The following is a 12,419-nucleotide window of genomic DNA, read 5'->3' on the forward strand; positions in this document are numbered from 1 at the left end:
TGTGTTCAATCAAATAGTTTTCTCAGCAAATTGTACCAATATCTGTATACTGTTTTTATATTAGAATATATATATTTTATATTCACGTGTTTTATAATGGAGTCTAAACATCAGCTTGTTTACCGTACAGTTTAGACATGGGATCATAAAGTTAGTAAATAGAGCTTACCCGTGGTACTGGTGCAAAACTCTTTAATTTTCCTTTTCCTCCTTGGTTGGGGATGTAATCGTCTTCGCTGAAGTGAGCACTACACACACGAAAATCCTTTATTCTGGATATTTTAGCTCCCGCAGAGTAGCCGATAGCAACCAGCCAAATCAACAACACGCGCTTGCACCCCCTGCTGGTGAGATCGACTAACAGCAGATGGAGATTATGCTCGGTAAGCTGTCTCATAGTTATATTCGAAACAGGAATACGATGGAATCTGAACTTTGATCGCGGCACATCCTTGTGGTCACAGCCTGGGAATTTACAAGTTCGCACCATTGTTAATTTAATACTTTTTACGTCGTTGTAAATCATTTGTGTAAACACTATGGAACAGCTGATCGGAACGTGCGCACTGTTGACGTTGACAGCAGCGCGGATTGATAGAAATGGATAGAAAATAGTGCCGATTAAAACTGAGGTACATGAATTTTGACCGGCGTGTTTTTTGTGTGGTAAATTAATCAAGCTTTGAAACGCAAATCATTTTTTCACGTAAAAACGCACAGTTTTGTGGCCCCGGAAAATAACCGGGAGTACTTTATTGAAAAACTTCCATCGGCCAGAACTCTGACCAGGGAGGTGACAACAGAGTGGGTCAGTGTGTATGCACTGTAGTGCTGGTAAGGATTGCATACAACTTCATGTCTTAAATGGGCGAACTAACCCTTTAAGTGCTCGTTAATCGTGCCCCTCCACACACACATGCGCTGTATCCAGCTGTGGAATTGGAGAAGTGGGGCTATAGCCTATAACAGGGCGGAGAAAAGAGGGAACTAAATAGAAAGGAAGGAGGTCCCACTTTTCGCCGAGCACGACATGAAGAGAAAGTGAACGATTTTCTTTTAAGTCTCCAAGCAGCTTCCCTTCGAAGGCGCAGCGGTGTGCTGTCGGGATCTCGATAAACAGAAAGCGAACAGAGCTGCTCTGTCTGTGTCAGGATCGAGGAGAAAGCCAGGGGAAGTTTTGAGAGGAAACGAGACATTGCCGGGCGGAAAGCGAGCGGAGTTCTGCTGGTTTGCACAGAGAGAAAGAGGGGAAAACAGAGACGGCTCTGTTGCGCGGATTTTAATGAAATACAGCAGCTGTCGGACACACGCCTGCAACCCCTACCTACCCGGAGTTAGATGCGTTTGACTTTAAGATGCGGAGCGACCCCATACTGTTCGCCTCGAGGGGTGAGTGTCTCCATGAGTGGATTCATTGCATGCTTTGAGATCGTTGATTAATAATATGTCATGTCCACGTGTAATTTAGTGGCTATAAAAGGACAATGTATCTTTAGTGAGATGCATACACTGCAGTATGATCACAACGTGTAGCCAATGATAGAAACGCATTTCTTATTACGGTACATCCTCGCGCTTTGTGAGGGGAAGAAGTTTGTAAAATGTTTTTTTTTTTTTCATATTAATTTAATTTAATTTAATGTGAAAGAAATGGAAGATAATTGAAAGAAATTGAAGAAATAAAAATATTTCACATAATGGACATTTCAAAGGCGATATTACCATCTCGGTTTGGGAAGAGCTGAGTTCACCCCATGAGTCAGACCTTCTCATTTGAATCCCTCACAGCTTTTCTCAGGTCAGTTAGAAAAGCCATTACAATTTGAAATGTGAAGAGGCGGTAAATTTAAGGGCATGATGTTGCAAGGAATTCGTGCTATTCGTTTGCTGTGTGTGTTTATTTATTTTTTATTCAGTAATGTTCAGATTTGCATTTAATTAAAACAATAGGTCTACATTCTCTTTTACATTTTATTTTAATAGTATTAGAATACTAGTGTTAAATTTAATAATTAAATCAGAAGAGTGATTCCACTCACCCATAATAACTCTAGGGTGATACAGGTGCCCTGTTATCTTCTGTCACAGAAGTCTGCACTTTCGAAAACATAACATGAGCTAGATAGGCAGAGCATCTGTGATTGGCTGGTTGGCTGGCAGCTGTGAGGTGTCAGGTATCCTGAATGTGCATCACAACTCTGCACTTGGTTGGATATGACAGAGCCCTATTGTCCACAGTGGTTTAAGGTATGTGCAGGGCGTAGCATTGGCTTTGGAGTTTTGTTGTAAAGGGCCAAGTGTGTTTTTTTTTTTTGCCTTAGAGTTGTTCTGTTGCTCTCTTAAATACTTGATTCTAATTGGTCAGTTGTAGTTGTCAAACTTCAGTAATTAAATTTCAGAATGACTGTTGTCCAAGATATGGGACTGCTGTCTGTATCATTATTGCAAAACAAACTCCTTCAGGTTACAAGAACCCTCTACTTAGTTTTGGGGTCCTGGTTACCCTGTTTTGGGTTTATTTAGTGTTAAAGACCATATGATTATCCCTTACATGAGTTTTTGCACTAAAACATGTCAGCATAGTTCCAGATGTGACAATGTTCCTTGTGGATTTGAACTTTTCGTCATGTTTTTAAGCTCATACTGTGCTGCGCTGGTGGTTAATGTGTTTATTGGCATTTAGGAACATATGGCACTGTGTTGTTAGACCAGTCTGACATGGTATGAATTGGCACTCGATTACAGCGTGTGATGTGGGTATTGGTCTGTTAGCCTACTTGGCTTTATTTTAGGGGGTCTCCTCTCTGACAGTTTCCACACTGATGAGTTTTTAAAGGCTTACACGTGCCAAGAAACCCCGAAAGCCCTTCCTTCCCTCCAAGTAGAGATGTCTGATCCAAAAAAGACGAGAGTCAAGAAGAGAATTCTTTAACTTTGCCTTGCTCTGTCTTTTCCACCCATTCTGTCAACTGCTTGGCTCTACTGCAGTTTTTATCATATATTTCTTGTTTTCTCTCCCCTCTCTCAATTGCTATTACTATAAAGATAGTTAATGGTTCTCTACATTGTCCCTAAGGGTAGAGTGCCAGAGAGGTCAGAATGTTCGCCATGACATTGCTGTTAAGTTGAGTATATTTTTGTGACCATTGGTTCAGCCTTATTTAATATTCAGTTATTGTTCAATATGCAGATCATGATGAGGATGGGAAGCATAATTTTGGCATAAACTAAATTGTCAACATTCATAGATTTACATTTGATGTTGTATTTTACATTAATGACACCTTTTTTTATTAATATTAAAAAAAAATGTTTTGTGTATTACACTACCATTTAAAAGTTTGGGGTCAGAAAGATTTTTTGCATTTATTTGATAAAAACACATTAATATTTTACATTAATTTGAAATATCTGTTTTCTATGTAAAAAAAAAAAAATTGTGATGGCAAAGCTGCATTTTCAGCATCCATATCTCCAGTCTTTAGTGTCACATGATCCTTCAGAAATCATTCTAATATGCTGATCTGTTTATTAAAAATGTCTTTTTATTATCAATGTTGAAAACTGATCATCCTGTACATGGTAAACTCATGCTTCAATTCATCCCAAGTAATTGTTGGAACTTGGAAGGCAAATACTCAAATGCTGGTGAGAATTCATAAAAAGTGGATACACTCACTTCTCTGCTCAGTTTCCCAGGAACCATGGAGTCTCCCCCACCCTCTAGAAGGATGATTCTTAAAGGTTTCTGTAACCAGTGGCTCCTCTCTCCCACCCCTCTGCCCGCTGTGGTTTAGGAGTTAACGCTCTGTAATTATATACACACACACACACACACACACACACACACACACACACACACACACACACACACACACACACACACACAAACTCATAAACACAAGTACACATTTATGGACGTATATTTTAAACCATCCTTTCATAATTGAAACCTCAATATTTTCCTCATATGTTCATGTGAACACACATGGATAGTACATATATAATCAAACACAGAGATGAATGTAATCACACAGCTGAGATATTCTCTTATTGATGATCCCGGTGCGTTTGATATATGTGACTACACAGATGCTGGTATTGAAGGCCATCATTAGTGGGACAGTGGAGCATCTGTTGAATATTTTCTTCTCTCCTGTAGTTCTCTACTATTTTCCAGGCATGTGTAGCCGGAGTGGTACTCTGTTGTGCCCTGGCCTGTGGCAGTGAGCGGTAACCATGATGAAGCCAAACCGTAAAGCAGCCTAATTTCACAAACCACAGATTAGTAGCTGCCTTATTCACAGCTGCCAAACATTTTGTTCTGGGCACCCAGATCTACGAGAGATTCTATACCGTAACCGTATATATATATTCGATGATTGATAATATTGATATTTTGGTCTCGAGTGGAACAGGGACATGGACAGAGACAGATTGCTCATAGAAAAATCAATCGAAATATGGTGGCTGTCCTGCCTTTCAGTTAAAACTAAACCACAGAGGTCAATGATTTGAGGTCATTTTTCGTAGAGATCTATTAATTAAAAAATCCATTAAAGTGTGAAAATAATAAAATTTTGCTGTTGCATTAAGCTTTTTACTATTGCTTTGGAAAAGATTCAAATGGTTGTTTTCTGAATTAAAATTCACTTTTAAACTCTCATAAAAACTATAAAAATATATATTTCTAAAAGACACTACCTTTAAAAAAATATATATTTAACAAAACTTTTTGTAAGTAATAAAGATGTGTAGATGCATATTCAAAGCTTAGGGGAAATATTTTTTACACAATTTGAGGGATATTTTTGAAGAAAATTTATTGTACGACTTTTTTTATTGATGATTTATAATAGATTATGTAACTTGACACAAGTTTTAGAAATTTCATGCCGATAAGAGCTTTATTTGCTATTATTTACACGAAACACTGTTACAGCAGAGTGAACTGATTTGCTTTTAAAGATCTTTGATGTGACTCTGGAGGTGTTATAAGCAAGATTGGCATGCTTTCCTTTTTATCTTTACCTCCTCCCATCCATCCATCCATCCATCCATCCATCCGTCTGTTCAGCCTCCAAGGCGTTCGGTGTGTAAGACCAGATTGGAGTATGAAGGAGCTTGTGTTGTATCTCAGTCATCACCGGCCCAGGCTCTCCGTCTGGATCCTGTCAGCAGACATCAAAGAGAAGCACTACACTGGATGAGGAGTCAGGGAGGACAGAAGAGCACGAAGTTCACGTTTATGTTCTTGGCAGGTTTCTTAACCAAAGCAAAAGATTGTTTGTTATCTCTTTTTTTCAAAGGTTTATTGTTAGCCGCCATGTCTTTCCCCATCTGAAGTGAGAAGTGAGGGGGAAAAAAAGCGTCTTGGCTCAGTATGGAAATTGAAATGGAGAAGTGGGAGTGAGAGAGATAAAAGAAGAGAAGAGTGAGTGAAGGATGTGGGACGGTGGGTACTCCATAGAAACTTGGCATGGGTTAATGCCTGATTATATACATGTAGGTCATAGATCATGTGCATAAGGATTTGAACGGTTCATTAAAGAGAACTGCTCTACAATGTGACGGAAGGGTCGGATAGGATGACAGCGCGGAGAGAAAAGTACTGTGTAATCTGTACGTGTACACACACGCACACACACACACATTTCTTTTGGTGAATTTCAAGGATGTTGTTGCTTCTCAGCGGCCTGGGTGGTAGACCGTAACCACATATACACACCTACGCAAATGCACACACATTCTACATCAGCAGACAAATAATACTGGTTCTTGCATGCTGGCAACTGCTTTTGCAGACCACATCCCTCTATATTATTGAATTTGGGTTGGAATGATAGAATAATGTGATTTTTGTTCAGCAGAGGCTGTGAATGATGTTTTTCTGAGAGTTCACTAGGTCAACTTGTCAAACTGGTTCTAGATAACCACCAAGCTGAATACCATCCATTATTTCTCTCTGTCAACACTGAATTAAAATCAGCTTTGCTTGTCGAAACCTTCTCTGGCATGGCATCAGCCTCTTTCTGGTCAATTTGGCAGGTATTTGTAAAACAAGACTAGAATTGTTTAAAAAAATTGGTATGGATGTGTTAACATATTTTGTCATTCCTCAGGATTTAAGCTTGCGGTGTGTCGTTTTTTTTGTTGTTTTTTTAGATGGGCTTTTTGGACTCATATCTTGGATCTTTCATCATTTAGTTTTGTTTACGCTAGGGTTAGTCGGCCGAGAGTGTGTGAATGAAGAAGAATCAGAGTTAGAGAATTGTGAATGTGGGTGGTTGTTATTGTTTAAAGTTTACCCCTTGTCCTTTTTTCCTTCTCTTTCTCTTGACTTTGTTTGCCCCCAAGCAGTTTGAAGGTGGTCCTCATTTCTGTGTGGCACTTGGTGCTCTTTAATGCAGTGATTTGGTTCGCTCGGTTGGTTTTTAAAGTATATTTCCTTTCATGTTATTTGGCCACCATTACTGAAAGTGCTTCATTAACTTTATTCACTCTGACATGCAAGCTGTTGGACAGGGAATGATACAGGAACAACTGGAAATGATATAAGCTTATAGTATTTTTCTTCATACACAGCATCAATATGAGATCTAAGACCCATCAAAACAGTTGAAAATGTTCCTTTATAAAAATATTTAACAAATGTTCGTAGTTATCCTTTTGTGATTTTTTTTTTTTTTGGAGGGGTGTGGGGTTGATTTGAATACCATATTATTTGCAGGAAAATAATATATATATATATTTTTTAATATAATAATAATAATATATTTGTATATAGTATAGGAATATATTTATATAAATTCCATAATTATTAAAAGAATATTCTGTTTTTAATTATAAATATTGTTGGTTGCTAGAGACACCAAAATGTAGTTATCTTTTTCCCAATTTTAATTTCTGATTAATAACTATTTATTTATAATTTAAATATCAAAATTCAATATTTTAAAATTACAGCTAAAACAGAGATGTGTGCATTAGAATGCCTGTGTCTTTTATATATTATGCACATGTATTTATAGATCATATCACCTTTGCATCAATCTAGTTTTTCAGAATAGACATTTTAGGAGAAAAAAATCATCCCAAAAAGCGTTAAAAAGCTTGTGAATAAATATTTTAGTGTGTTGTCCTGTTGACGTTCGATGGTAGACTGTCAACAGTAACAGAGGAGCAGTTCAAACACATACTGTGAGGAAATGTCTATTCAGTCGAACACAAGAACATGTGATTTGAATTATCCAGTAAAACAAGCAGAACTCCAGTGATTAAATTAGATGTCCTTATGTAAGGACACCATAATGTCTTCCTAAATCAATCATGCTCGGGCAATCAGTTTAACTATGACGCATGAAAAATGTTCATAAACTTTCTACTTTTTTCTAATAATTGTTAGGGCTGGACTGTATATCGACTTGTGTAAGATATATTGATATATTTTTAAATGAGATATGAGACGTTTATATCGATAAACATTGATGTTGTGGAGGAGGAGGACACAGGGTGCTTATGAGGTTGCGTGGTTCCTAAACTTATAGTTTAAATCGGATACCCTCCTGTCAGATGCATGTAGCCTACTGTTTAATGCATTTAATGCACACTTTCCTCAGTGCATAACTTATATTATGGTTGTATGCTTATCTGTAAATGTTAGAAAGTCACATGAGTATTTCCATTTTGCATAAAGGCTCATTCTGACAGTAAGCAAGTCTCTGTTAAACTTCACAGACTTCACTGATGGAGTGCCGACGTGCATACGTCAAACACAGATGGAGTGCAAAATAATTGGAGCACAATAATTGTTTCTGAAATATACATTTTGCTAAATGATTTGTTGTTGGATGTTAAATGCAGGTTTAAAATTCTACATTTAACACAAGCAATTGTGCTTTTATGAGAGTACTAACAGTAAAGGGACTATTGTAATGGGGGCATTGTAAACTAAACATTTAACCCATTTTGTAGAAAATACAGATACACTGCAAACAGAGATAAAGTATTTGGTCCATATTGCCCAACTTTAACAATTGTCTTGTGTATCCCTTTAAAGACAAGAACATTTCTCAAATACTTAATAGAAAAAAACCCTGCAAATTTGATTTGTGCGTACTTGAAGGAGGGACTTTAAAGGGTAATACCTGCATTCAATTGAACTATAGCCAACCTGAAAAATATCCAGATGTTAGGGTAGCGGCAGTCTTGATGGCTGGAATCTAGACCAGCAGTCATACAGTGACACGCTCAATTCACTAAGCACAATTCATTTCATAGCACACACTAATCAGTGAGCTCTATTCTCTGTTTTACGTCAAGAATCTGTCCCTACAGCAGCCGAGCATGTAGCCCATCCCTCCCCCGCCTCGCAGTCTTATGTAAACCTTCAGCTATGTGTTTGTATGGGACCGAGCCCATTGTAATGCTGTTTTATAGACCTCTGATTCCAGGGCTGCAATTCACATTTGATAGCCTTTGATATTTCTCAGGTGCCGAGCCAACAGATACCTATAATTCAATGCTTTTACGAGATGCCAGCCAGCATCTCAGGGCAGAGCAATGCTGACGGCCCATCTTTACAGTGTCAATAGGAGAAAATCACCCAGCCGAAGATGTTATGCCTCAAACTTGTGCTCTTATTTTGCTTATTGAATATCTTGTATGTTTTTTTTCAGCGATGGAGGAGTTGTTGGCAGAGTTGCGGGTCTTTCTGGAGTTGTTAGACAGAGAGTATTTAACTGCTGGAGTGAGAGAGAAGAAACAGCAAATATTAAACATCCTTCGCAGAGTTCTAGCCACTAGAGGTAAGCTCAAACCCACTTTATCTGCTCATTTCACCTTTGACTTCAGATGAACTCTTCACACTGCACCATGTTGCTTCATCATCATGACTCATGTCTACGTCTACTTAATATCTGCATCAATTTATTTTTCTCTATGAATGTGTTTGTTTTTCTCTCAGAGCCTTCATGTAAGACAGAGATACACACCTCTCTCCCAGCCCCTCCTCAGATGCCCCTACCAGAGATTCCTCACCCCTGGATGGTAAGATGTGCATATCATTACAATTAATATTCCTTACTGTCACTTTTGATCTATTTAATGCATCCTTGCTGAATAAAAGTATTATATTTGTTTCAAAAAAATCGTACTCACTGCAGGATTTGGAAAGTAATCTAATGAGAGTCTTTAGGAAACCTAATGACTAAATGATGTACATTAAAACTGTGGTATTATTCACAATGTGCTTAATTTATTTTTGCCACCAAATTTGTTATAGTCCCTTATTCTGTAACTTTTTTACAATAAGATTTCATGAGTTAACAGTAGTTAGCATTAGCTAACTCGAATGGACAATGAGCAATATATTTTTCAAAGCATCTTTGTTAATGCTAGTAAAAATATTATTATTGTTAATTGTTTTGTTCAGGTTAGTTGCACAATGCATTAACTAATGTTAACAAATGCACTAATAAATTTCGAAATTAACATTAACTAAGAATAAATGCAGTATAAGTATTGTTCATTGTTAGTTCATGTTAACTTCTGTTAATAAATGAAACATTACTGTAGAGTGTTACCATTTATTCAATATACCGCCCAGCTCTATTAAACAAAAAGTCAACAGGGAAAGCTTTGGTTTAGGGTTTTTCTAAGTTTGTTTTAGCATTCCAGAAACAAAAATAGCATTGTCCTATATTTGGAAGTGATGTCGTCTGAACCTTGACTGCCACTGGCTGGTGGTTTGATGGTCTCTTTTTGTGAAGTGCTCAGTGTTTTTATGAGCTCTGTAAAACAGCAGCAGGAAGTGTTCACATCACTTTGCTTTGTCACATGACCTCATAGTTACCGACACACGACCCTGATGTGGTCTCATCCGTCACACATGAAACAGATTACGCCTGCGCGCATGTATTTGCTCACATGTGTGACACTAAGAATAACAATCATCTTTGTTGGAGGGCAGCAGCAGATGCTTGTGATAAATAGCAGGTGTTCATGGGTCGCAGTTGGCCATTCTCAAACACACATCCCAGCACCTTGTTTTTCAGTTCACCCTTTACACACTCAGCACTTTACAGTATAATTAGAAACATCCTTTCCTACCTCAGCCATCCGTCCATAAACCCCGGTGTGTGTGAGGGGCCGACTGTTCCCGTTCCCGGAAGGTGTGAAGGGGCAGGGGATTGTGGGACTGTAGACTGAGATGATGGAAGAGAAATATCCATTTACTACAGTCCAAGCTCGGACCTCTGCCTGTGCAAAACCTGCCCGAGGAAAGGCAGAACACGAAAGTCGCCCATAATTTTTTTCTTTTCCATTGCGCTGTTTAGTTTTTCTTATTCCTGCTCTCCATCAACCACACCCTCTGCTCCATCCTCTTCATTCCATTTCTCTCTCTCTCTCTCCAGCTATGTGATGATTTAGTATTGCGTCAGTGAGCCAGGTTTATAAACTGACTCCTTGTCATATTCCTGCCAGACCTAATTCTGCACATTCAGTGTGTGCGTATGTGTGTTTGACTAAAGCCTTCTATGGCCCTTACAAGTGGTCAAAACCACTTAGGGAAAAACAGAGGAATTGAAGGAAAGGGACTGAAGCTGGGCATGTGGGTGGTGAGATAGGGCCGTGGACAGGACAGCAGACGCCACAGTACGCAAGGGGGAGAATCTTGTCTGGAGACTTTCTGTTCGTGTGTGTGTTTGTGTTGAATTGAACTCTGTGGCTTTGGGTTTCTAAATGTTTGGCAGCAAATTCACTGCAAAACTTCCCTGTACATGTACTATAATGAACCCAGGGGAGGAATTTCTGACTTTCTGTTCATGAATAGTGCTTGCTAAATACCAGTTTAGTTCTTTCAACCAATAGTTACTATTACTTAGAGACAAGTGAGAGTTATGCTTACTGCACATCCATGCACAGTTTCAATAGCCCTTTTTGGAGTGACAGCAATACTTGTGAATGAAAATTGCGTAACTTAGCCTACTTTTTTAAAACTTTTTTCCAAAACCCACTATACGCAAAAATGCCACATTTTAAATGTAAAAGCTTCTTCGCCCAAATGCTATACCAGTGACCGTTCATGTCAAGATTCCATCATAGAATCCGACACTTTTGGAAAGATAATTTCTCTTTTAGGGCCCACAGTGGCAAACTGTGTAGTTTGTAGTTAGAAAAATCCAGTTACATTTTTTTTTTCCAGTTCAAGTTTTATTTGAATTGTATGGCTAGTTTCATCAGTAATTATCAATACTGTGGCATACATCATTCATACGTAGAGTGCTTTCAGGTGGTTTAATTTAATTCAAATTAAGTGAATTATTTTAAAATTAAATTGTCATTGTGTAATTTTTCCAGTTTGTATAATTTCCGTTGTTTTAAATTAATTTTGTGCATTTAATGAATAGACTAATATGTAGAATATGTTCTTACATCAGGCTTGTTTACACCCGGTCACTTCATGTGTTTTTAATGATCGGATAGCATGATCTGATTTGTTAAATGTTTCCATTTACACTTGGCCACATAAACGTGTCTCCTCAAAAATGAACATTTAATTCAATTTAACTTTAGTTTATGTCAACGAAAGCAACAGATATGCACTGCATTTTATTTATCCTCAGCTAATTTTTAAGATCAAAGACCGCAGTAGGAGAAAGAGCGGGATGAGCACTGGTAAGATCATTTAGTCACACTACTTGTTTTAATGAAGATTATTGTGTTGAGGATCTGCAACTTACTTTTAGTTTTATTTGCGTTAGTTTGTGCATCGGCTTGCTGAAAAGATACTCAGTTGGAGTAGCGTTGTCATATCTGGCTATTAGATGTCATATAGCCTACAACACGCTCTCACATGTTTATTGTTTTTACATTTTGGGAGGAGTAAAATTTACAAACAGTATGTGGTTTCAACAACCAGATGCATTTAGACTTGTCCTGTTTCAGCTGGAATGCATCTGGTTTGCAGTGGTTTGAGTGATCGAAAAAAGCATTTCGAAAGCATTTTGGAGGGCATTTACACCTGATCTTTTCACGATGGGATAGCTATCCGATCAGAGAAAACGCATGAAGTTACCAGTTGTAAACAGGCCCATCAGCAGTGCAGTACACTTATAGTTAGATAAGTTGTTGTCTAAGTGGCAAGTGGTTGGTCTAATAAGTTAAAACTGAACATTAGGTTACAGCATTCTTTTTGGTGGCTCAATCAAATCTCTTTGTATTTTACATCTCAAAACTTCCTCTAGTACGAGTGTTGAGTTCTGTTTCTGTTTCTGTTCATGGCACATTCATCCTTTTTAAATGAGCTAGACAAAATGCATTTAAATGGAACAGAACAGAAAAAAAACCTTTATGCTGAGAAGCTGAAAATATAGAGAGACATGATGATGCAACCCTCCCCATCATGCACAGTGAGT

At 37.9% G+C, this 12,419-nt stretch overlaps 1 protein-coding gene across 3 annotated transcripts in view; it reads left to right on the plus strand.

Moving 5' to 3' along the window:
* Nucleotides 1–12,419, plus strand: part of afap1 (actin filament associated protein 1) — a 70,853-nt gene that overhangs the window by 28,509 nt on the left and 29,925 nt on the right. Inside the window, exons 1-3 of one of the 3 annotated variants that reach the window (XM_056255534.1) lie at nucleotides 962–1,389; nucleotides 8,679–8,807; nucleotides 8,966–9,048. In XM_056255534.1, coding sequence (XP_056111509.1) covers nucleotides 1,356–1,389; nucleotides 8,679–8,807; nucleotides 8,966–9,048 — 246 coding nt within the window. In that variant the 5' untranslated portion in view covers nucleotides 962–1,355. Of the gene's footprint in view, nucleotides 1–961; nucleotides 1,390–8,678; nucleotides 8,808–8,965; nucleotides 9,049–12,419 lie in introns of those variants that run through there. The other 2 variants (XM_056255536.1, XM_056255535.1) reach the window with 2 other exon arrangements.

This window comes from Rhinichthys klamathensis, unplaced genomic scaffold, assembly GCF_029890125.1.
Source record: "Rhinichthys klamathensis goyatoka isolate OS25496 unplaced genomic scaffold, OSU_Roscu_1.1 h1tg000121l_1, whole genome shotgun sequence".
Taxonomy (NCBI): domain Eukaryota; kingdom Metazoa; phylum Chordata; class Actinopteri; order Cypriniformes; family Leuciscidae; genus Rhinichthys; species Rhinichthys klamathensis.